Source organism: Vipera ursinii (assembly GCF_947247035.1).
Source record: "Vipera ursinii genome assembly, chromosome: 1".
Lineage (NCBI taxonomy): Eukaryota > Metazoa > Chordata > Lepidosauria > Squamata > Viperidae > Vipera > Vipera ursinii.
Window position 1 is genome coordinate 278,025,292 of NC_139512.1, and position 26,903 is coordinate 278,052,194.

The 26,903-nt window shown below is 39.2% G+C and overlaps 1 protein-coding gene across 1 annotated transcript in view; it reads right to left on the reverse strand.

Annotated features, from left to right (window-relative positions):
• PLG (plasminogen) overlaps positions 1 to 25,393 on the reverse strand; it is a gene marked incomplete at both ends in the record, with an annotated part of 29,569 nt that extends 4,176 nt beyond the window's left edge. Inside the window, 16 exons of the mRNA XM_083372943.1 lie at positions 1,329 to 1,469; positions 1,972 to 2,049; positions 5,002 to 5,122; positions 6,325 to 6,418; positions 7,939 to 8,087; positions 10,337 to 10,482; positions 11,655 to 11,841; positions 12,390 to 12,532; positions 14,348 to 14,507; positions 15,051 to 15,169; positions 16,002 to 16,122; positions 17,874 to 18,013; positions 19,988 to 20,102; positions 21,544 to 21,650; positions 22,601 to 22,736; positions 25,345 to 25,393. Coding sequence (XP_083229069.1) covers positions 1,329 to 1,469; positions 1,972 to 2,049; positions 5,002 to 5,122; positions 6,325 to 6,418; positions 7,939 to 8,087; positions 10,337 to 10,482; positions 11,655 to 11,841; positions 12,390 to 12,532; positions 14,348 to 14,507; positions 15,051 to 15,169; positions 16,002 to 16,122; positions 17,874 to 18,013; positions 19,988 to 20,102; positions 21,544 to 21,650; positions 22,601 to 22,736; positions 25,345 to 25,393 — 2,006 coding nt within the window. The remainder of the gene's footprint in view (positions 1 to 1,328; positions 1,470 to 1,971; positions 2,050 to 5,001; positions 5,123 to 6,324; positions 6,419 to 7,938; positions 8,088 to 10,336; positions 10,483 to 11,654; positions 11,842 to 12,389; positions 12,533 to 14,347; positions 14,508 to 15,050; positions 15,170 to 16,001; positions 16,123 to 17,873; positions 18,014 to 19,987; positions 20,103 to 21,543; positions 21,651 to 22,600; positions 22,737 to 25,344) is intronic.
• Positions 25,394 to 26,903: the final 1,510 nt, after the last annotated feature.

Genomic DNA, 26,903 nt, shown 5'->3' on the forward strand with positions numbered 1-26,903 from the left:
GCCACTGTAAATTTGAACAGTCACTAAATGGATTGTTGTAAGTACAGGACTACCTGTCTTTACACTTCTCTGGAAGCAAAGGAACAAGAAGGGGTATCAAGCTTGGGGGTGGGGGGAGAGGTTAAAAACAGAAAGAAAAGAAAAATAGTAAAAATTTCCCAAATTTAAGCTGGAATCTAGCCAAAGACAAAATTTTCCAGGAAGTGCATTGCCTGTTCCAGGATGGGTTTACTCATACTCATATTTCTCATACTTGGCAATTTTAAGATGTGTGGACTTCAATTTGCAGAATTCTGGGAATGGCTTCTGGGAGTTGAAGTCCACGCACAAATTACCAAGTTTGAGAAGCATTACTTTAGACGAATTGAGATCAGACAATCAAAAACTTGAAAAACATAAACTTGTGTGGAGGGAGTGTTATGCATACCACCTTGAGCTTTTGGAAGAATAAAGGTAAAGGTAAAGGTTCCCCCGCACATGCGTGCTAGTCGTTTCCGACTCTAGGGGCCGGTGTTCATCTCCGTTTCAAAGCCGAAGAGCCAGCGCTTGTCCGAAGACGTCTCCGTGGTCATGTGGCCGGCATGACTAGACGCCAAAGGCGCACGGAACGCTGTTACCTTCCCACTGTAGTGGTCCCTATTTTTCTACTTGCATTTTTACATGCTTTCGAACTGCTAGGTTGGCAGAAGCTGGGACGAGTAACAGGTGCTCACTCTGTTACGCGGCACTTGGGATTCGATCCGCCAAACTGCCGACCTTCTGATCGACAAGCTCAGTGTCCTAACCCACTGAGCCACCGCGTCCCTTTTTGGAAGAATGGAAGGACATAAATCTAAGAAACAAGTAATAAAAATAAATCGTCTGTTAGAAGAAGAACTCTGCATTTTGATCATTAGTGGACCCAAACTTAGATTCTCATGCAACAAAAGCACCAAGTACTGTGTACTGTTGTTATAGATTGCTGGTTATATTTGTTTCACATATATTTACTGCTGAAGCCAAATTTAAAATTAGTATTCTTACTCCTAAATTGTACATAAACCCATCTATATCATTTTTTAAAAAAAGAACTATGTGGATATTCTTCCATGCCAGAAGTTTACCCCAGTTACAATGATTTTGTCCATAAATGCAATGCCACTACCTGAAAACAAGAGGCACAGTGTGCACCAATAAATTTGGAAACTACTTCAGACAACTACTGACCCATAATGAAATTGGATCAATTCAAATGTCATGTTAAGCAATGTTAGTATATTCACAGCAAGGAATTTTGGAATGGAGGGTAGAGAGATTATTAAAGATAAATATGGTAGCCCAAAGGATACCTGCTTAATTTCAGCAAGGCAATGTCTGCCCTATGTGGTTCTTTGAATATTTTCTCAACATCGCGATGCTGGGCAGATGGTTCAGAAGCTGCCTCCGTGTGCAGGCCAAGCGACACTTTGTAATATTCAGCAAAGGGTGACCTAAAAAAAACCCAAATTTCCCAGGTGAGGATATCTTTATAGATCCACACTCAGTTAGATAAGAAGAGGACAATTCAATGAGAATTTCTGAAGACTGGAACCATAGCTCAATCTATGTTATGCAAGTCTGCAGGTAGGACAAATAGGGCCAGGCTAGCTCTGAGAACTGTGAAAAAAAAGGTCATAGGTATTGCAAAGATGCTTTTTCACAAGGCAACTGGACTTTCTTGTTTGTCTTTGAAGGTGTTTTGCTTTTCATCCAAGAAGCTTCTTTAGCTCTGACTGGACGGTGGGGAATGGAAAGATTTATACTCCTGCAGACAGCTGTTCATCGCTAAAAGAATGCAAATGAACAGCTGTCTGCAGGAGTATTAATCTTTCCATTGGATTTGGAAAATCTGGTCTCTTGCCCAAGGAAAGTTTTATTTTTATTTATCATATTTTGAAGCTGCCCATCTCCCTCAAAGAACAACTTTGGGCAGTGTACAAATAAAGATTTTACCGGTCTAAGCAGTGAGTTGCTGTCAGAACCCATTGTGGGTGTATTAATGTGCCACCACAAAAATGTAGATTGGTACGACTGAAAAAGAAAAAAGAAAACAGAAGATTAATTTTACAGTAAATAATTCACATAGAAATCAGAGGCTGTCCATTATTAATTCAATCTCCTCATTCTCAAGCATTACACAGAGCTAATACCAGCATCCATGAAATGGTTTAAATTTACACAGTTCATAGCAAACTGAATGGCATTTCTTTTCTTGCTTCTTTGAGACCAATAAATTTACAGAGTGAAGCCATATTTGCACAGCAGAGTCTTGTACTACCTTAAGTACACGATTTATTATGGCTTTAGGCTTTGTGGATCAATCATGCAAAGGGATATCTAAATTAACAATGTATTACAAGTAGATGAGAAACAGATGTGAACCATTAGGGAAAGCGACAATAGAATGCAAACAGCACTGTTTCAATAGTACAAGGTAAATGTGAAGAGGATAATAATTGCTCGTGACACTATTCCAAGTAAGGATAGAGTTGGCTAGTGCTAGAATGGTAGACCACATGGAGATCTCACAGTTGCATGCTAGACTTGGAAGTTGAAGGCAGACCACTTCCAGGTATTACCACTAAGTCATGGATATATAGTTCCCAGGAGTAAAATGTTATCTGAGAGAGCCTTTACGTCTTTATTATTACTGTTATATTATTATTATTGTTGTTGTTGTTGTTACTAGTACTATTATTTTGAATGCACTGAATACAGTGAGTCCTTTCACCACTGCTGAGTTGAAGAGCTGCTATCCACTAATCAATGATTTGAAAAAATATTATACCAGCATGAAAATTGTAGCCAATCCCAGGCCTGCCTCTACTGTTACCTCTACTAAGTCAACATAACCAGTTGACTCTCTTCCAGAGAGGTGAGTGACAAAGTCCAGGATAATTTATACCCTCTCAGGCTACTTTGTGGCACTATCACAATAAGATAAGAAATAGTATTTTAATAAAGTTGTAGTTAAAGGCAATTTATGCCTGTCTCACTCATGGACTGGGGAGAAGCTATGAAACCAACATCATGGGATGGTGGCGGAAATGATGTTCCCACTGTATGTTTGTGCCATGGATAGAAGCAGCTGGGGAAAGATCCTGAGTGATATAACATTGCACAATTAACTTCTCTCTTCCTCATCCAAAATGATGTCTGGAGATATCAGCAATGTAAGAGAAGGCTCGGAGAAGGAATGCAAACATGGGAACACCTGGCACCAAGATTTAGTGAGAGGATAAAGTACTGGTGTCAAACTCGATCGCGATTCATATCGTAACGTATCGCAATGTTTTTTGCCTTTGTGGAGCCGGGGTGGGCGTGGCCTGTGTGTGACGCATCCAGGCCACCAGTTTGACACCCCTGGGATACATAAAGGCTTTACTGCTTGCCTGGAAGCGAAATGCAAGCTAATTTCACCCATGTGGAATAATATATTTTGTCTGCTCTCAATAGCCAGGGTATACAGGTAAGTCCTCAACTTATAACTATAATTGAGCCGCAAGTCATAGTGACCATAAAGAAGGTCACTACATGATCTGATTTGACATTATATGACATTCCTCGTTTACTCAGGTGTGGTCATTAAATGGATGGAGCAAAAGAACTGTCTGCTGAAGCTATCCCCTTCACGGGCAGAAGAGAACAAACAGCAGCAATGAGCTGGAGAAAAGAATTTGGAGTCTCATGATTCAATTTCTTCCAGCTTCTCTTCTCCAGGTCAGTGCTGCAATTCCCCTTCTGCCTGCCAGACAACTCTGCCCCAAGCGGGCTGAAATCAATCCATCAGGCAGTGATTTGCTCTCCATGAGGCTGAATGAAGAAGTCCCTTCGCGACAGATCATTCAACCCCTCTGAGAGCAAAAATGCTGCCTGATGGTAAGGCTCGGCCTCTCTGGCAAGCCGCATTTTTTGCTCGTAAGGAGGCTGGCTGAAAAAGGTCTGGAAATCCGGAAATCCAAGCTTGGATTTCAGGATGGGACTTTTTTCAGCCAGCCAGGTGGCCACGGCTTGCGGCTTTTCCTTCCGGCTTCCCTAGTGACTTCCTGGGGAAGCCAGCAGGGAAGACTATGAACAGTGATCACATGATCATGAGGCACTTGGCAACTTGTCATAAGTATGAATGCTTGCCAAATGCGTAGATCACAATTATGTGACCGTGGGTGTCCTGTAAGCTCAGGAGTAGGTAATCAGTCCCTTTGTTCAGCACGGTTGCAATTTCGAATGGTGGCTGAACAAATGGTCGTTAAGCAAGGACAAACTGTATAGAGAAACAAGCTTTGGAAAGGAAAGAGGTGCTGCTATTTAGAACTTTGGGGAAAATAATCTGGTCCTTTAAAAAAGATGCATAAACAAATTCATTTAAAAGTTTCAAATAAGGAAGGTACAATAAAAATAGTAAATCAAATAGGACATGGGAGAAAAATCACAATCCAAGTCCAGAATATAACAACAGAGAAAGATTTTTGCTTATTAAGTGGATCAGAAGTATAAAAACAATCCTATTATTTATTTATATCCCACCTTTATTATGTTTATAAATAGTTCAAGGTAGCGAACATACCAAATATTCTTTCCTCCTCCTATTTTACCTACAACTGCAGTATGTAGGATATTTATATTATAGGTAAAGGTAAAGGTTCCCCCGCACATGCGTGCTAGTCGTTTCCAACTCTAGGGGCCGGTGCTCATCTCCATTTCAAAGCCGAAGAGCCAGCGTTTCTCAGAGGACGTCTCCATGGTCATGTGGCCGGCATGACTAGACGCCAAAGGTGTGGTCCCTATTTTTCTACTTGCATTTTTTACGTGCTTTCGAACTGCTAGGTTGGCAGAAGCTGAGACGAGTAACAGGCGCTCACTCTGTTATGCGGCACTCGGGATTCGACCCGCCAAACTGCCGACCATTTGATCGACAAGCTCAGTGTTCTAACCCACTGAGCCACCGTGTCCCTTCATATATATATTATATATTATATTTAATACCGAACACGGAGACTGATTTGCCAGGGCCAGGAATGGGGATTTGAAACGCAGCCACCAACAACTCTTCCAAAACAAAGAAGGGGTGGATATTTCGCTTTTCCGCATCCATCATCAGGAACACCTAAAATATGAATGGGAGAGATGTAAGCTAGACGTATTTCAGCAAATGTTCAATAATTTATTTCCTTAAATATGAATTTCCATTGTTTCTGGGGGAATAGGTCCAAAGCTTAAGAGTTAATAATTTCATCAATAGCTGAAGCCTGAAATAGTTTAGTTGGGGGTATCTGAAGAGAACCATGGGCAACGTCTGTTTGCGTATGATGGGACAAGCGCAGGGGATTAGAGATGGCTACTGTTATCAAAAACAACCTTAAGCTATTTAGTTCAGCATGGAAAACTCTTTGGAATTTTTTAGTGTAAACCACTGAAATACTTTGATTGCCATAGTACATCAAGATCACAGACAGACAGATGGTTGGATGGTAGATCAATATAGATAGTTGATAGATTAGATCAGGGGTAGGCAACCTTGGCTCTTTTATGACTCAAGGACTTCAACTCCCAGAATTCCTGAGCCAGCTGGCTCAGGAATTCTGGGAGTTGAAGTCCACGAGTCGTAAAAGAGCCAAGGTTGCCTACCCCTGGATTAGATGGTAAATGATAAATTGATAGATATAGATGGAAAGATAGAGATAGATGATAAATACTTCTACTGTACAGATAGATAGATGAGAGTGAGAGAGTAAGAGTGAGAGTGAGAGAGTGAGTGAGAGAGAGAGAGAGAATATAAAACCTTTCAAATGAAATATAACAAAATTGAGAAGTCGGCAATGGGAACCAGCAATCTAACTTCTGGCTGCAACCTTCAGCAAATTAATCATTAAGAAAAATAAGTATGTGTTTAGGGCATCCAGGGCAGTGGGGGTAGGGACAACATAGAATCTTCCCCCCCCCCCCAAGTTATCTTGCTCTCAATTCTTTCACTGCAACATTCAAACTTTACTTTTATTGAGTAATGTCTTGTCAGTTAAGCAACAGAAGGGCAAAGGGGCATCACTGTTGGGCTATGCTTAGGATGTCCATTGGCCTTAATCTGGCCCTCCCTTACATCTAAATTACTCAACTGAATGTGAGGAGAAGAATTTTGGGCAGGGAAAGTAAATTCTATAGTGAGAAGTAGCAGAAGAGAAGAAGATGATAAAAATTAAATAGTCATTGCCAGATATGGTTATCCCACGGTGGCCCCATCCATCATTTTTTCTCACTAAACAAGGATTTCTCACTCTCAGAATAAAAAGCACTTATGAACAGTGTACTTACGGCACTGTGGAACATCACAGTACTCCCAGCCTCTTCCTTTATCTGTTGTATAGCACCAAGGACCATTTGCATCACCATCAGGATTTCTGCAATACTGTAAAGAAATAAAGTAATATTAATAAGACTGGACTACAGTTAGCCTCACTAGTTTAAAAAATGCAGCCAAAGTAAATGTTGACTTAATAAAATGAATATAGTTATGGGAATATGAGGTGAAATAGTAGTCATTTATTTATATATAGTACCGACAATGTATTACCTTGCCCAGAATCATGGTCTGACATTCAAGAGTGAGCCCTTTTGCTACCTTCTGTTTCTCCTATCGTAAACACAAATCTTTTCACTTCTTTTAGTAGCCTTAACAACAATAACTCACTGTGTCTGAGTTTTGCAGCATGTCATTTTCAATGAGGTTATGAAAATAACCTAAGAGACCAAGAAGCTAGAGATCCAGTTTGGTCTAGTGCAGGGGTAGGCAACCTTGGCTCTTTTATGACTCGTGGACTTCAACTCCCAGAATTCCTGAACCAGCTGGAGAGTTGAAGTCCACGAGTCTTAAAGCTGTCAAGTTTGGAGACGCCTGTCTCAGCCCAACCCACCTCACAGGCTTGTTGTGGTAAGAAAAATAGGAGGAAGGAGCATTAGGTATGCTAATGAATTGAATTATTTATAAAAAATAATAAAGGCAGGAAAAAAATATATTAAAAAACATAGATTGTAATAAGTGATTTCGATTTACTACAGTGTCATGTTTTCTAATTAAATAAATTTTAGAGCAAGATATAGAATATTCATAGAGAAGGGAAGGATAGAAAAAAGAAGAAATCATGTCCAAGAACAAGAGATATTGATGGGGAAAGGTCACTTTTATAATTCCTGTCGCAAACCTGAACATAAACTTGTCTGATAATATTGTTATTATTATAGTTGGTCACATAGTCAGCTGTTTAGATGGAAATTGGCATTTGTTTCTGCTTATCAATGCTGGTGGTATGCAGCAGATATTTTGGGATTGTATAAGGTAAAAGGTAAAGGTTCCCCCACACATGCGTGCTAGTCGTTTCCAACTCTAGGGGCCGGTGCTCATCTCCGTTTCAAAGCCAAAGAGCCAGCGCTTGTCCGAGGATGTCTCCATGGTCATGTGGCCAGCATGACTAGACGCCAAAGGCGCACAGAACGCTGTTACCTTCCCACCGTAGTGGTCCCTATTTTTCTACTTGCATTTTTACGTGCTTTCGAACTGCTAGGTTGGCAGAAGCTGGGACGAGTAACAGGCGCTCACTCTGCTACGCGGCACTCGGGATTCGACCCGCCAAACTGCCGACCTTCAGATCGACAAGCCCAGCGTCCTAACCCACTGAGCCACCGCGTCCCTTATATTTTGGGATTGTATACTAGGTGTCTATTATTATTGGTACTATCTTTGCTTTCTTTCTTTTGCCATAGTCCTTCTACTTCTATTTACAGGTCTTTGTATTTTGTGATTTTTCTCCAGTTCCTTCTCTTCTCTCATCTCCAGGGACTACCATGTCCATTATTCAGACTTTTTTTTTTGTCTTTCTTACTGACAATTGTTAAGTCCAGGATCTGATTCTTGTGGCCAATGGTACTTACATTTTTCTCCAGTCCTGACCTTGGGTGAGTCTCTGGTGTGAAAGAAGAATGTTCATGAGGGACCTGTGATTGCCATTCTTGGCAGGTCCTACCACTCTCTGTGGTTGCAATATGTCCACGATAGTCTCTACCGCTTTCAACCCTACAGTCTTTAAAGATGGAAAAGGATGAATTAGAATTTGCTATTATATAGGATACAGATTTGTTTCAGCACAGGTTGAATAGCTATTTCCTTTTATGAGAAATTCTGGGAGCTGCCATTGTTTGCCATTAGAGTTATTAATGAAAAGTCCTTGGTGCTCTCTTGCAGATGTTTCTTTACCCAACCTAGGTAACATCATCAATGGTAGTAATGAGTGCAGTTTGCTGTCAAGAAACTGCCAAAGAAGCCAACAGCAAACAATCCAACCAAAGAATCTCTAAAACCACCCCCACCAACACTGTCAGGGCAAAGCTACCAGAATATAAAGTGACAGCATGCTGCACTCCTTACTAGCACAGATGATATTATTACCTAGGTTGGGTAATAAAATGTCTGCAAGTAAACAAGCAAGCTCAGAGAACACCACGTCAAACCTGACCTACAAATATTCTCCTTTATTAGAGCTGTTAATTTTACCAGTAGCTGTGGTCTGGAATAGCAACATTTGGGCTATCTGAAGAGAATAGTGAGGGCAAGACTTTTCATGTTGCAAGAAGTGAAGCCCAGATTACTTCTGAATGTTTTAGTTTCTGACATTCCCTGGACTGTAACCCCAAAGGGCCTTAAAAGCAATTCAACATTCGTGTGGTAGATGCTGGATTTCAGGTGAAAGGGCCCAACTTTTCCAGGCTTTTCTGATAGGTCTGCAGGGATGGCTAATCTGAAGAAAAAGGGGAATGGATAATTTTACAATGTCAGAAATGAGAATTAACAATCACCTGAGGTTTATGAGTAGACACAAAAGAAATAGATGAAATAAAGCAAAGTAGATTGAAATGAAATAGGAAAGAAGGAAGACTCAGAACAGGATCCAATCTGGGAAGGTCACTGGGACCAGAGGTTTAGTCTTTTGAGCTTCTGGACTTATGTAGAGCCCATCCTCAGGGAACTTCTCTCTAGCAGTGTGTGTGCTTTGGGCTATTCTGTGTGTGGTATTTATATGGTACCTGGTTATGTACGACTTTTTAGTTGTCAAAACAACTCAGAATAATCTTATTGTGGATTTCAAGAGCTATAGTACTGTAAGCCCAAGAATATATAAATATGTATATGTATATGTATATGTATATGTATATGTATATGTATATGTATATGTATATGTATATGTATACGTATATGTATATGTATGTGGATCTTTGGTCATTCGGGTTTTTTCCCGCGTAGAATTGAAGGTGTAGGAGCTCCTACACCTTCAATTCTACGCAGGAAAAAACCCGAATGACCAAAGATCCACATACAAACACCCGTGAAAACATGCATATGTATATGTATATGTATATATGTATATATATGTATATATGTATGTATGTATGTATGTGTATGTGTATGTGTATGTATGTATATGTATATGTATGTATATTAGTGAGTCTCAATCTTTGGTACATGTAGAAAACAAAATATCTTCAGCAGGATACATAGTAATCAATGAAATATTGTGCTACACAGATGGAATAAATGACTACTATAATAGTGGAATGCCTATTAAAACAAATTTCCTTCTCAGAAATTTTTTTCCTTTTTATTTCTGCTCTGGTAACTCCATGATTCTTTGACAGAATCCTTGATGAGATTTCAACATGAAACCTGTGCACCAATGTTACACGTGATGACTCAAAAAACTGACCACCAAGTTCAATGAAACTTACATTCACGTAAGTAAATGTATCTATTCAGTCCTATATCTATTTATCTTGAAATAAGTTTCTCAGATGAGCTTAATTATCTAATTGTCACTGAAAATTCATCAAAATGGAGTATGACTTCTATTGAAGTATAGACAAAGATTAAACAAAGTTTTGGAAGAAAAGGTTGATATTAAGAATAAAGTATGGAGTGATGGTAAAAACCCCAAAGCTGCCCATTCCTAAAAAAAATCAAAATCAAAATCAAAATTAAGTGAGGGGAGAGGTAGGAAATAGCCAGATCTCTCAGAACTCTTAAGTCCTAATCATCTGGTCCTCTGTTCTTATGCATAATTTTTTCAGAAATAATTATCTGAAAAATTAATAGAACATAATAGAAAGAACAGTGAGCTTGGCTATGGATTGCTAATGGTCCCTTTAAAACTTCATGGCTTGAGGTGGAGTTATCTCCAGCCACTGAGTCACTCTTTTCTGCATTGAAAACAGCGTCATTCACAGTTTAAGATTAGCTTTTCCCTGGTTGTTTGTTCTAGGAGAAGAGGAGAAGTCATACCCATGTTTAGTGTCAATGTCTGCAAAGTTTCCGGTTTTGCACACTTCTGTAGATTGCAGTAGTCCCACCTTGTCTCAGGATCAGTAGTATAACACCAGGGTGCTTTGTCACCATCAGGGTTTCGGCAATAGTTCCTTCTCAAGTCCCTATTAATAAATGCATAAAGTGAGTTAATTGTTATGTTACAGAGCAGACAAGGGCAACTTGGGGATGGAAGTCCATCATGCATATTTCTTGGGATGCTGAGAATATCCCTAGACCAGGGGTAGGCAACCTTGGCTCTTTTATGACTCATGGACTTCAACTCCTAGAATTCCTGAGCCAGCATAGCTGGCTCAGAAATTCTGGGAGTTGAAGTCCATGAGTCATAAAAGAGCCAAGGTTTCCTACCCCTCCCCTAGACAAAGAATGAATTATGAAGACCGTATGTTTAGAAAGGCATCTCTCATTTTCTCAGAACAATATTCTACAAGTTTGCCATCTAATACTTGTTTATGTCTTTATAATAGTCATATTAAATGTTACTGTCAATTGTAGAGGCAAAAAAAGTTTTTTCCTGTCAAATTTTCAGATAAAACTGCCAACAAATCTCCATGTTCTGATAGATGTGCGGCTTCCCCTTTGTCCCATATTGTTCCCTTTTTCTTAAGCATTACGTAGTTATAAAAATATATAGAACACTATCTCATCGCCCTGCAGGTTTTATCACACCCATGTTTGTAGGGGGGTTCAGTTGCTATGTCATGTCTGACTCTTTGTGGTCCCGTGGACCTTAGCACACTAGGCCACCCTGTCCTCCACTATCTCCCCAGGTTTGCCCAAATTCATGTTCATTGCATCAATGACACACACTATCTAACCATCTCCCCCTCTGCTGTCCTCTTCTCCTTTTGCCTTCAATCCTTCCCAACATCAGGGACTTTTCCAATGAGTCTTTTCTTCTCATTTGGGGCCAAAGTATTTGAGCTTTGTGCTTGATCACACTCATATGAAGTCCCATTCTATCCAAAGTGAAGTAGAAGAACAATCAAGTGGAAGAACAGTCAAGAAGGATCAAGTTCTTCCTCTCTGTAGATAGGGCTGGAGTATCTCTGAGATGCTGGTTGCCCAAGTGCATAGCATGATTGCTCACAGAAAGGATTCCTAATGGATCTCTGCATGTGGAGATCAGCTATGTACTGAGATCACTTGGAGAGAGGAGAGACAGTTCGCTGCTCCTGTTATGTATTACCTGAACAAGGCTATTTTGTACCCAGGGGAATTTTGACATTGAATGGTGAGCACACACAACAGATAACAAACACTTCAAGAAACCTACGCATCTGGGAATGCAGATGGTGTCTTTAAGTGACGATGGGGCCACATAGAAATCCATGCTTGGCATTTTTTCCCTGTGGTAGTCACTGCTGCAGTACCCCGATAATTTGAGCCATTGTCATAATAGCAATCATCAACCTGTTGAGGTACTTGTGGAGGTATCTGGGGAGGAACAGCAGGGGCAGCAGCTACATTAAAGGAAAAAAGCAGAAATAAAACCAACTTGTGGGAAATCATAGTATCGTCTTTGTTTCAAAAGCCTTATTATCAATGTCCCATTCTCACATAACTGTATAGTAAAAACAGAGCAAGCCTTCCAATTTTTGTTATAGATCGGTGACAATACATTATTTATTTACTAATACGTAGTCAATTCTGTTTTACAAGTGTGTAGCAGTTGCAAGCCACTATCCAAAATATTTTAGCCAGAAGAAAGTTCTTCTCACAGTCCTCTTAATAGCTGACTATTTCTAAAATTAGAAGACTTCTATCAAAATTTCGAACTGATCCTGTCATTTTATGTAAATAAGCACTAATATGAAATAGATATAAGCATAACATCTGAATTTAAAACATGCTGTACATGAATCATATTGAATTCACACAACTTGCCAAGTCTATTTCTATTGCCTTTTTCTCAACTTTATTTTAGTTTTGCACCTTTACTTTCCTAGAGTTTTGTTTAAAAGTTCAAAACATTTTAGTTACTTCGTCCCTTTCTCAATTACACAAATACAAATATTCTTACCAGTAACTGTGATGACCTCATCACATTTAGTAGCAATATTGCAGTATTCCCATCGAGTATTTGGGTCAGTTGTATAGCACCAAGGCTTAGTCTCTCCATCAGGGTTTCTACAATAGTTTTCTTCTAAACCTCTGAAATAAAATGTGCATAAAAGTAAGAAAAGTTTAAGGGAACAAGAGAGGTAAACATTGCTATAACATGAAGTCTGAGTTACTAACTTGAAAACAGGTATTGAATAAAGCAAAAGTCTTCATTAAGTTTCAGATTTCAATCTGATTCTGCACCCATTTTTAATGCAATGGTTGGGTTCATAACAAGGATTTTTCAATGAGCGTTTGTTAAGGAAGCCATGGGGGCTGCTCCAAGTATAATTTGTTATTTGTTAGAAATTTTTCCACAGTCGCTCCCGTCCTTCTTTTGGAGATTAGAATGGCCCCAATCTTGTTAGCTTTTCCTAAGGCTCTAAAAATTTGCCTGTATTCCCATTCCTGATGCACTGAATGTGTTAAGGGGACCATTTCCTGGCTGTATTGCTAACTGACCAAGTATCCTGGCTGCTATGTATATTTATTTTGGATGTTTCTGTTATTTTTATTATTTTAAAACATATTTTTATCCCATTTATATCCCGCCCTTCTCCGAAGACTCAGAGCGGCTTACAATCTAAGCACAAATCAAACGTGCTTAGCAATAGCCTTCATTCTATGTATATGCCTGCTTATTAGGGCTTTCGGGGGGCCCCCAAGCGGCATTATTACAAAGTCAGCTTATTGCCCCCAACAATCTGGGTCCTCATTTTACCTACCTCGGAAGGATGGAAGGCTGAGTCAACCTTGAGCCTGGTGGGATGCGAACCTGCAATAATTGCAGGCAGCTGGTGTTACTTAAGGAGGCATCATCCCACTGTTCCACCAAGGCTCTTTTAAATATTTTTACTGTAATTTTTTAAATTATAAGCCAACCAGAGTCATTATCTATGATGGGCATTTATAGAATTGAGTGAATTAATGAACAATTAATGATGCACCGTGATTGAAAGATGCATGCATCAAACAAAGCCAAGAATAAATAAATAAATAAGCCATGTTGTAGCTTGGCACAATATGGAACTACTTATTATTTGAAAGATGCTAAGTGTAACTATGTCCTTTGGGCAGCATTAGCTTCTTAGACCAAGCCTTCCCCAAATTAAGGTCAATGTGAAGCCTTCCTTCAGACGAACCTGACCCCTGACTATATCAACACATCCATTTGGGGTATTTTTAGCAACACTAAAATCATGAACTCCTTCCAGTATTTGGGAGAATGAAAGAGAAAGGGAAACATCTTGGGATTTCTTAGTGGTTTTCCATCCAAATATTAAGCAGGTCTTAATATTTAGCTTCTATGAGATCTACTAGCTAAATGAATTCAGCTTCAATACTTACAATAATCAGCTGGCACCAACTGGAAGCCTTCAATATGAGGAAAGCCAATTAGTTTTTAAGATGCCTAACACAAGTTGCATACTAGTTGGCAGATATGATATCTCTGCCAAGTTCTGAGGTAGCAGAATGAACCTGAGACTGAATTTCGAACAGAATTCTCTGGTTGAAATTTGTTTAACTCACGAACCTTCACCCTCATCCTACATCCGATATTCGCCACTATTGCAGAATGCAGTATCGCAGGCTAACTTACTGCTCACTGCCAGCAGTTTGATCCTGACCAGCTCAAGGTTAACTCACCCTTCTATCCTTCTGAGGTTGGTAAAATGAGGACCCAAATTGCTGGGGCCAATATTCTGACTCTGTAAACCGCTTAGAGAGGGCTGTAAGGCACTGTGTGAAGTGGTATATTGCTATTGTTATCTGAGAAGCAAAATAACTGAACTGTTGTTTCTTTCAAGATGCCTTGCCTTTTTCTTTACCGTAGCAACAAGGTGATGACAGAGTTGTTTAACATACTTGCAAGGGTAGTTTTCTGGACTTCTTGCATGGGCATGAGGTTCTTGGGATGCCCATGATTGACAGGTTTTTCCTGTTTCAGTCACTCCTATATTTCCTCGGTAATCTTCTCCATTTCCTACAAGGCACTGTTGGCCCGTAATAGCTGGCAGAGGTGTAGCTATATCCGCAAAGGTAATGCAAAATAAATCAGCACCTTCAGACTCTGTATGCTAAAAATTGCAAGGCCCTGGCAATCCAGAGGTGAAAGGCCAAAAAAGCTACTCCATATGAAAAAAAAAATTACAGGTAGTTCTCATTTAGTGACTGCTTAATTTGGTGACCATTTGCACTTACTACAATGATAAAAAAAGTAACTTTGTGAACAATCCTTGGACCTTTTCAGGTCTGTAAAGCAAAGGAAAGCTGAAGAAAATCATAAGCAGTTTCACTTAGCGACCACTTCATTAACAACAATTGATGGTCCCATTTGTTGTTACTAAATGAGGACTACTTTAAAAATATAGACATATGGAATATACATGCTATATAGACAAATAGAATATATGTGCTATTTTCTGAAAAGCCACTTGTGTATATGTTTTACGTTTATAAAAGTGAGATCACAGAATTCCCCCCCAAACAATTAAAACATTGTTTTCTCCACAGAATTGTTACTATATTGTGATTATTGCAGGTCAGTAATTACATAAATGATACTTACCGCACCGTGGAATATTACAGAATTCCCAGCGTTTCGTCAGGAGGGAGGTGAAACACCAAGGACGTGGCTCACCATCAGGATTACGGCAGTAGTTTGATATCAAATTCTTTTCTGGGAATCTGAATATTGGATGAAAAGATAGAAATGTCTTCCTAACCATCTCTTGACAGGTTTGGTTGAACCCAATGGTGTTTCAATTTGAACCCAATGGTGTTTCAGTGTTGATAGAATGGTGTTCAGCCAAGATAATGTATTCCTGTATTCCTCTTCCACAGTACCACATTCTCTGATCTCAAATTTCTTCCTGTTAATCTCTTCAGAGATTACTCAGAGCAGATTTGATATGTGGGAAATAAAGGCCGAGGAGAAAAAGGAAAAACTCCCTTTGAATCCCCAGAATTTCCTTTGGATGTAGCCCAATATCACCTCAGAAAACTATGTAAACGTGGGTGTTGGGGATTATGTGTGTGTGTTCCAAAATCCAAGACAGTAAGGCTAGTGTGACTGAATGCATCGATGGTAATGTGTAAAAAGGGACAATGGCTTTTATTTTATTGACACCTAGCATCTTGACTTCTTTTAACCACCTGCCCTCTGGGCAGATATCTCTGCATGCTAAATTACATTATTTCTGTTCAGACCACATATCTAAGCTAAAAAAAAACACAGCAACCGAAAACTTATTTATTAGATGCCAAAACCTTTAGTTATGATACAGATGAAAAAAAAAATGCTACTTTCAGTCACCCTTAATGAAATTTGGAGTAAAAGTCTTTCCAGTGAACCAGGTGTGCTACTTAATACATTACATTAAAAAAATAATATATGCTCTTATTTTCCTTTTCAAGGACAACAGTTACCTGAAATGATTTGTCTCCCACACACACTTTCACTTTTCCCCATACGTCTCTAATAAGGGTCCACGAGTGAAACTGAAGCTTGTAGACTTACTTTGAAGGAATGTACCCGTGAGCATGGGGCTCTTGGGAAGCCCACGCCTGGCATGTGAGCCCAGATTCCGTGGTGGAAACTTTGCCTCGATAGTTTTCCCCACTGCAGTGCATACACTTGTCTGTAAGGATAAATATCCGTGAGTCAAGCAGGTTTATCCTACAGGATTTTTTTTCCCCTGCCCTCTGGATGGTAGGAATCATGATGCCCAAGTGTTCTTCTGTCTGAAATGGGATCTGTTATCCTAGGTTGCTCAGCGATGAGATTTCTCATTTTAGAAGGAATCTAGAATGGTCAGGATTCATACTTCAAATTGCTTTGAACTAAGTCAATCTAAACAAAAATTTATACATTAATCTTTTCATTTTGTCTTTATAGATGCTTAATTTACGCTATGGTGAGAGCCAGTTTGGTGTAATGTGAAGGCATCAGGTAAGGTTAGAAACCAAGAGGTTGTGAGTTCTAGGCCTTACAGGCAAACACACCTATTGACAATGTGTTTTGATTTATGGAATGATTTTTCTTGTTTTTATCTTAAGAGAATCACGTTTGGGGGTGATCAGATATGGGCTAATACACAATTTTTCTCTGCTAATTTATTTATTGACTAATAATAGCTTAAACATAACAGTAACTTTTAAATATAACAACATTTGAATCATCCTAGGTTTGCAAATGTTTCAACTTCTGTTAGTTGTAAATGTTTTAAAATATTACCATTTTCATTATTATCAAACTATTTCTATTTACGAAATGCTATTGTTAGAGAAGTTACACGATCCTCGAGAATAAATATATTGCAATTTAATATAACCTGTTCTGTATCATGAAACATACATAGATTAATTAGATTTAAGTAATTATCATTCCACCTTGATTGCTTCATTGATATTGTTATAATTATGTTTGCACTTTGTTTTATTTGAAATAGAAAATAAACATTTGTTTATTTTCTTTGTGATCCTGGTTAGTGACCATAAAAAAAAGAATGAAATAACATCATGTCTAGTGGGCACTTACTCAGAATAACAACAACAACAACAAAGTTGGAAGGGACCCTGGAGGTCCTCTAGTCCAACCCCCTGCTCAGGCAGGAAGCCCTATACCAGGGGTCAGCAACCTGAAACAGTGAAAGAGCCACTCGGAACTTGTTCCCTCACAAAATGAAAAACTGGGAGCCGCAAAAAATATGTGCGCATGCGCATACATGCACACATGCGCAGAACAGGGTTTGACTGAAGAGTGGAGCCAAGGCGAGATATGCACCTACCCTGCATATTTGAATTGATTGGTTGAACTTTTTTAGTCCCACTTTTTTTTTGACTGCACATGGCAGAGGACTGGGAGCCGCAGGAGATGGCTGAAAGAGCCGCATGCAGCTCCGGAGCCGTTGGTTGCAGACCTGTGCCCTATACCATTTCAGACAAATGGTTGTCGTGTCTCTTCTTAAAAGCTTCCAGTGTTGGAGCATTCACAACTTCTGAAGGCAGGTCGTTCCACTGATTAATTGTTCTATTCAATTATTGGTTGTTAAATAAATACCTAGCATTATTTCATGTTCTCTCTTACACTTGAATAAGAAAGTGCTACTCCAATGTTTACTTTTTTCCTAAATATTTTTTCTAAATTTTGTACAGCAGACTTGTCAAACTTGCAATATCACACGATGTCACGCGAAGTATCGGAAGTTTTCCCCATTGCCGGCAATGGGGTGGGCGCGTTTTCCCCGTGACATGTTCAGCCTGCGGGCCGGCAGTTTGACACCCCTGTTGTACAGTGTATAGGTTGTCTACCTATACATCATTAAAAAGAACAATACTTTGCATTCAAAATTTTCTTGAGGAACTAAAATTCCATTGTGTGCAATTCTACCTTCGCATTCAGGAATGTTGCAATAATCAAATCTGGTTTTAGGATCTGTTGTATAGCACCAGGGACCTTTCACATCACGATCCGGATTTCTGCAGTAATTTTCCTCTAATGAAGCATTAGGGTAAAGAAACGGTGTATACCTAATGAAAACAAAAGACAAGACTATTGTTACATAAGTCATACCTTTTTTTCTTAGAGATTCAAAAGATTAAGTTATATTAGACAACGTTGTGACTCATTTAATCATCCTTTGGGAGAAAGGTAGTGAAGTCTGATTTGACCAGAATGAACATTAATTTTCTTTATGGCATTGTTATCGCTTTGCTTTGAAAACTAAAGAAGAAAACATCATTTTATTAAAGAAGAAAGACCTAAACAGATAAACAGAACGATCACAGGCAGGCAAAAAAGCAGCCAGAGTGGGGGCAACTTCTGACTTCCTGTAGGCTTCCCCACTGACTTTTCTTGGGGGAAGCTGACAGAGAGCATCATAAATCATGATCGTATGACCCCAGAGATGCTGCAATGGCCACCACTTTGCAAATAAAACCGATCTGAATGTGGACGTTTCACTTTCACTGGAGTAAATGGGTCCTAGATTTTTTACACGTTCTTTGAATAACATTAAGGTAAGGTAAAGGTTCCCCTGCACATGCGTGCTAGTCATTTCCGACTCTAGGGGCCAGTGCTCATCTCCGTTTCAAAGCCGAAGAGCCAGCGCTTGTCCGAGGACGTCTCCGTGGTCATGTGGCCGGCATGACTAGACGCCAAAGGCGCACGGAACGCTGTTACCTTCCCACCGGAGTGGTCCCTATTTTTCTACTTGCATTTTTATGTGCTTTCGAACTGCTAGGTTGGCAGAAGCTGGGACGAGTATCAGGCGCTCACTCTGAATAACATTAGGTTAGACAAAGAAATGTGAACAGGACTCAGTCAATAAGTGTTTAACTTGTTAAGGCTTCCGGCACTCTAAACAGGAGAGGACACTAGAGCTGAAGTTGCCCACCTTTTCCCCATCTCAACTGGGGGAAAGGAGGGGAGGGTTTTAAGGGAAAGACAGCTGCCTCTCTTTGGAGACTTCACATACGTAAAAGCATTTATTTCTTGCTTATACTATTGCTTTCACCAATATTCTACACAGGTAACTGCAGCATGCTACCTGGGTAATTCTGAAAGTTGAAGTCCACACATCTTAAATTTACCAAGTTTGAAAAGCACTTAATTATACCATATACCATTTTTTATATATCTCTCAAATTGTCCTCCTAGTCAAACTAAGTACTGTCTTGCAACTTTTAACTACTTGGAAAAGTGTCATTTAACAACAGCAACAATCTCAACAACAACATCATGCTCATCCACTGTATGAGGTTTTCCTGGCCATGATTCAGAAATGGTTTTAGCTTTTTTTTTTCAAGATGAGAAAGAATTGGCCAGAAGCCATTGCTCATTATGGTAATTTTGTAATAAGTGAATTTGTTGTTGTTGTTAGCTGCGAAGTCGTGTCCGACCCATCGCGACCCCATGGACAGCGTTCCTCCAGGCCTTTCTGTCCTCTAAGTGAAGTGAATAAGAGAGCGATAATAAAAAAGTATTTTAAAAGGTATTGAACATGTACTAATTCAAAACTTTTGGGGATAGCTTTAAAAAAACAGTAACAGCTACTTCATACAGCTGGAGTTCAGATATATTAGCATTTAATCATATTTTCTGCAGCATGTGGGAACAGAGAGAAGCCAATGGAAATTCTAGTTGTGGCACACTAATATGCTTCACTATATTCTATGCACTTCCAGAAAACTGTCTGTTCAGTAAACCTGCTCTTATTAATGGGACAAGAAAGCAAATCCTAGAGTCGCCTCAGCGAGATGGGTGATTTAGAAGCTTAATTACAAAATATTTTTTTAAAAAATCTCTGTTCAGAAGGCTCTCTTGAATTCAATATAGTTAGTTCCTTTCAAGTAAGCAAGCAGAAGATTGCAGCCTTAGCCATGGCTCATTTTTGCTGAATTGTGCTATACACATTTCCTACAAAAATTCAGGTCAAATCATTCTAAATTCATATGGCTATAGAAAATCGAAGGCCATTTTACTGAGATAGGAAAAGGTCATACTTGGGTCTATGAGGGCTGTTTTCGGTCCATTTCTGACATAGTACACCATTCTGTGTTTTTGATTCAGTTCCTCTGTAGTCCACTCCGTTTCCAATTCTGCACTCCAGGAGATACACTGAAAGAAAATGTGGTTATTAAGAATCGCTATTGTTATCACAGAGCACCCTTTCGCCAAAGAAAAATCATTGTTTACAGATGGACCTCCACCCAGGTTGAACACTTTTAACATGTGGCCTTCATGTTCAGTTTAATTAGGCGATCACAACCTGAGATCATGGAATTGCAAACCTTGGATTACAAGCAAAATGTTTAACAAACGTAATTTAAAAGGTAAAGATTCTTTCAAGCTGAGCTTGATTTTTAAGGACCACATGGCTACAACATGGAAAAAGTATGTCATTATCTTCTTCTGCTTTTTTTTTTTAACATTTGCCAATCGAGATTGCAATCCAGAGATTTTTCTGGTGGTCTCCCATCTAAATGCTGGACCTAATGCTGGTTAGCTTTTTTCAGCTCTGCCCAGGTTGGTTAGCTTCTACCTCTAGCTATGGTCTCAAAAGTATTACCAGATGGGTGTTTTAATTACAATAGTTCAGGGGGAATGCAATGTGAAGTAGGTGACTAGAGAATAATTATATTAAATCAGTTCTAATATTAATTCAACAAAAATGTAAATCAAACCAAATTTAGGTTACTTTTTTCTAATGCTCTGATTTCCTGATGCTCATTCTCTGAGCACAGAATAGAAAATTGAGCTGAGCAACAAATGAGTGATTATCCAAATGAAATGAAGGGCTGCTTTAAACCCAACATTGGTGACTACATCAGCTTCTCTTTCCAACTGCAATACAGTAAGGGACATAAAGGACACCAAGAAAAACAAACATATAGCGGGTGACTGTCAATTTTGATTAAGAGGACCATTTCCTCCTGTGTTGTAGACTCCTATGCTCCTTAAAACTAATTCATGGAGTATCCCAATCTCACAAAATAGTATTGGACTGGGGTGTGTGTGTGTGAGACACTGAAAAAGAGGGGGCAAACAATGTCATTTTGTTGGCAGTCAGACATCACTGAACAAAACTACAGGTAGTCCTTGGCTTACAACCACAATTTAGCCCAGAATTTATGTTGCTAAATTGAGGACTACCTGTGGATGTCAGAATGTGGATCAGTCAGAAACGCCATCAACATCTTGCATTCATCCACGACTATCTTGTAATGCCTTCTGCATTTTTCAACTTACATGGGCTACTGATGGGTAAATCTTACATGGCTGTTGATTGTAAATCTTACATGGCTACTGATTGGTTTACATATAGCAGGCTTTGAAACAACTGCAGATAAACAATTTCTTGCTTGATTCCATGTTTTACCATATCACAACCAATGCCTTGAATTGAATCACCTTATAGTCTTTTCTCCTGAAGTCAAGATTCCCTGGACATCACCTGCAAAATTCATACTACCTCAACTAACAATTCCTCCAAATTTCATGAATCGTTACGTCGCATAAGGAACTGCAAAAGGCATAATATCCAAAAGTGTACACTTACTTCGTTTTTCAAAGAGAATGGCCCCTGCTTTTCTGAACACACCCGCTGTTTTAGTATTGTCGGCCAGCGTAATGCATTGCTGCTCTTTCGCTATAAATAGAAATGCCCTGTAGAAAGGGCAGAGAAGAGGGATGCTGTCACTTTAAAGTGTTGGTTTGCATTTTATTTAGAGGCATAATTTGCCCAGTTTGGAGGCACATTCCAACTTACCATAAAAATAACAGAAATAAAATACATGAAAAGCAAAAGAATGTTGACAATCATAACACAGCAGCATTAAACCTAACCTAGATCAGATAAACGGTAATGGCTCTCCTCTTCTTCTGTATCCCTTATACCTTCACTAAATTTACTTGGAAATCTAGATTTGGAGCAGAGGAAGAATTGCTAAGGAGCAAAAGAATCTCCTTCTTTCACTGGTTCAAGCTGTGATGGATCAGTCCTAATGGAGTAGCAGATTAAATGTCAGTACTTAATGCATAATTCTGAGGATTCATTTACTAATTTTTACTAATGCGGTACCTGCAAAAGAAGAGGCATATTTAAAAAGTCATGAGATTGTTATTATGTCAAAACATAGTTGCATAGTGGTATCGACTACCAGAAACCAATCACAATTCAATACAAAAATCGTAAGGGTCCTTAATACAGGTAGCCCCCAATTTACAACCATTCATTTAGTGACCATTTAGTGACCATTCAAAGGTACACCAGCACTGAAAAAAGTGACTTATGACTTTTTCACACTTAGGACCGTTGCAGCATCGGCATGATCACATGATCAAAATTCAGCCGCTAACATGTATTTATGACGGTTGCAGTGTCCCAGAGGCATAAAATCCTCTTCTGCGGCCTTTTGACCAGCAAAGTCAATGGGGAACACCGATTCACTTAACAACCATGTTACTAACTTAGCAACTATGGCAAGAAAGGTCGTAAAATGGGGCAAAACTCACTTAACAACTGTCATTAGTCTCTAAGGGAGATTTCAGATAACAATCAGCAACAATCAAAACATTTGAGCAACTTTCACAAAATGCGGAAATACTATGATTACCTGCAGGTAAATGCTGTTTCAGTTTCACATTTCAAACCACAAGCTGTTTTAGTTAAAGTTCTATAGGTGGTGGATTCTTGACCAAGGATCCAAGCACCATCTGTCCTTACATAATCATCCAGAATACCTCCTTGAACTGAAAGGAAAAAAAGGTGAGACGAATTGAGATAGTAAAAACACCAAACACATACTTTTCACCAGATGACAAGCTTCCTTCTTCTACACATGCAGGGAAGTATACGTACCAGAAGGTAAAGTTTGCAGATTGCCTGAATATGCAAGAATTACATTAGTGCAAAGGGTTAAATTAACACTTGGGGAAAAACTTTAATTATTCCAGTGGCAGCTGAGAAAGAAGTTTTACCAAAAGTTATTATATGGTGATCTGAGTGGCAGAATAAGAGTGATTGTGAGAGGGTGACATTCCTGGAACTGGAATCATGGCCCCCAGAACTAGAATGACAGGCCAGCAGATGAACGTTTGATCCCCCAAGCAAGGGATGATAAATATGCAAATGGAATGACAATTCCTAGGATTCTTATGAAAATGACAGAGTAGGGCTACGGTGAATGGAATGATTACGGCAAAGGAAGAACCTGACATTATGCCCGATTTTTCTGTAGTACTTGATATGGAACCCTTCTAAACAATTCTGCTGGTTTTATAAGTGTGTCTATTGAGAAGCACCGAGTTAGATAAAAAATAATTGCCTCAGGTACCAAATAAGTGTATATGTATTTGCAAGAGAAATAATGTCAGCACACCCTTTCCTTCTTGTTTAGTTTTGGTTTAACTCGCCTTTATTTTTATATATAACTCAAGATGGTGAACATAGCAATACTCCTTCCTCCTCCTATTTCCCCCACAAAAAACACCCTGCAAGGTGAGTTGGGCTGAGAGTGAATGACAGGCCCAAAGTCCCTCCTTTCATACCTAAGGCAGTACTATAATTCCCAGTGTCCTGTTTTCTAGCATGGTGCCTTAACCACTAGACCAGGGGTCGGCAACCTTGGCTCTTTTATGACTCGCGGACTTCAACTCCCAGAATTCCTGAGCCAGCTATGCTGGCTCAGGAATTCTGGGAGTTGAAGTCCGCGAGTCATAAAAGAGCCAAGGTTGCCGACCCCTGCACTAGACCAAACTGACTCTCTTCTTGAGTTCCTTGCACTTCCATATGTAGTTATCGCTGTCTTTTGAAGAAGCAACGGTATTTAGATGCCATCTCTTCTGAAAACCAGCTGCTGCCTCAGGTGAAGTGAGGGGCATTCTGTCTCCTTCAGAAGAGTCTTGATAATCTTCACTTTCCAGGCCAGGAGATAAAATGGGGAAGAGACCGCAAACCCATGTTTTTCAAGGCAGTGCCGTCATCAGGCTCATCGCTAACTTTTTGTCCCAAGAGCACTTTCATAAATTTATCCAAGGGGAAAAGAAGAGATTGTGAGATTTTTGAGTCCCTGTATGCTATTGTTTGTTTCACTGGTAAGTGTCCTTTTCTCCGCTGGCTTGATTTTGGCTACGTTTTAAGCAATGTCTCCAGTAAACCTTATGCAATCGCAAACTGCTGAGCCATTGTTGAGCCAAATGAAAGGTCACCTTTGGGAAATTAGCATTTGTTTTGTTTCTACCTTTCTTCTCTGGTGGAACTTGGGTACGAATGATATGTCTTAGGCATTTTCTATTTAAGCAGGAGAAAGCCTAGGACTAGGTCTTAATAGGCTTAGAAGAGCAAAGCTGCTGTTTTATTTCCAGCCTCCAGAATCCTCCCTATCCATTCCTGTTGATAATGGTCTTCAGCACCCGACACTGTAGTGAATTGGTGATTGGAAGCTACTGAAACAGGAGAGAAAAAAACCCTAAGTGATAGAAACCTTGTCCATCTGGAATATTCAACAATCTGCTAAATAAAAGTCAAAACACAATTACGGTGAGTTGAAAATTATCGTATAATGGAAGTTCTAGCTTCTTTCTGGTTTAGGATGAAGAACGCTCCAAGGGCCATTAAAATGGCTGCTGAATTACTGTAGTCACATGTTCCTGCTGTCAGCTTTGTTGTATTCAAAAGCATTTTGAGTCCCTTTTAAGAAAGTATTGTCTAGCTAGTAAACTTACCTAGAACTTGTTTGTAATATGAAACATACTTAGCTTGCGCCTCTTCTGCAACAATTTGCGTTTTTTGACAAAAGATGGAGTTGCCCCACCATTAATTAAATCTAGCCCTGTAACCTGCCTGCCCAGTAACATTATTTCTAAACAACCCAGAGACATGTATTAGAAAAGAAGAGGAATATAATCCAAGAGTAATAAATATTAATAGAAGATGCAATACGATATATGATATTAAATTTTCACAGAGAATATGATATGTGTGCTCACTTTATATGAGCGGTTCCTAGATTACTGAAAGTTACATAGTAGACAGGACACAATTTGCAAAGTTTTAGGTACAGAAAATCTCACATCTCATTTTACATTAAATCGGGCAGTCAGTCAGTTTCTCTTAGCACCATTAGTTCCTGGGACTGTAAAACATTTAGCAAAATCAGATTTCATTGCAATGTAAGGTTTTAGAAACAGAAATGTAATTATTTAGTATTTTATATATAAAGTTAGTAACATCAAGCAGTTATCAAGTGTATGTCCATTCAAACTTCCAAGGTTCAGTCCAACACTCATTAAATATGATAATATTTCTGAGAGTTCTATTATCTCAATTCTTCTGAAAAGCAGCAAAAAAGAAACATACCTGTGTAGAGAAAGAAAACTAATCCAAAAATATATTTGCAGCACTCCATTTTGGGACAGGCAGGTTGTGTGCTGAGAGCTGTGTGTGTCTGTGGACAAAGTTTTATTGACTTAGTTTAGTTAGACAAGCCTCAAGCAAAGGAGATTAACCAAATTGGGTTAAATATTCTCTCAGTACTTTGGGCTTCTCTTGTCTGGATGAAATGTTCAAACATTACCTTGAATTCAGGATCTTACAAAATAACATCTAAATGTTTGAATTGATGAAACAGAAAGGTAGATATTGTGTGTGTGTGTGTGTGTGTGTGTGTGTGTGCATGTACATTTTTTGGCTTGCTAACTAAGAATAAAGGGAGACAGATATGATCATTTCAAACTTATTTGTTCTCATCAGTCAGCCATACCCTTCTGAGATTCGAACCTGGGCCGACTGCATCTTAAGCAGTTGTTTTAACCCCTAGGCCCTTTGTTAGCAAGCCAAAAAATTTACACAAATATGAGCTGCCACTGCTGTGGCTACTGCCTGTAGATGGCCTTGGGTTAGGCTGAAACAGGAAATAAGATTTGTCCCGTGCTTTGGACCTAAGCAAGTGCATTCTAAATACTTAACAAACATTACACACACACACACACACACACACACACACACACACACACACATATATATGCATGCTAAATGCATATGCAGCTTTTTTCAACCTTTTTCAAGATACGTCACTAATGGGAAATCCTATCTCAGGCTGATTTCTAGCTATTGCAGAATGTATTTGTTGGTTGTGTACATCTGAAGTTATGCACTCGATTTAACTTTTGGACATATAAGCAACAACTCTCCTAGTGTGGCACAACCCTATCCAACATATGGCAGCAAATGAGTAAATGTCAATACAAGGTTGGAAAGCTGCCTTTCAAATGACAAGCTTTAAAATATTAACTTGGGCTCCATTTATGTGTATAGATTTCTTGCTCCAGCCAATTCTCCAGAATATTATCATCTGGTAAAACATATGGTAGGAATCAGGTATTTGGGGTATTTGTAGTGTTACATTCAGTTCCTAGTACAGAAAAGATTAAATCATGATTATTAACCATTGCTGAAATTCTTCTTTAAGAAAGCCTATGTATTCCAGTACCATCTTTTTGACTAAACATACACCTAACCCTTCTTAATAATCAAAATTTGATTTTCAATCCCAGTGTAATCCTGAACATTCCATTACAGAGAGGTTCCCTGAGGGTGGGCTCCAGCACAAGTCCAAAAGCTTGGAAGACTAAACTTCTGGTCCCAGTGACCAACCCAGGTTGGATCCTGCAACATTATCCTGGGACACGTATATTTGCCTTCATTCGTAATCCTAAACTCACTAAGTACATGATTTTCTCTAAATGGGCAAGTTGTATAGATAACTGGGGAAGGATTAACCTTGCTAGAACAGAAGAGATTGGTATGCTTAACAGAATACTCAGAGTTGGAAGGGACCTTGGAGGTCTTCTAGTCCAACCCCCTGCTCAGGCAGGAAACCCTATACCATTTCAGACAAATGGCTGTCCATTCTTAAA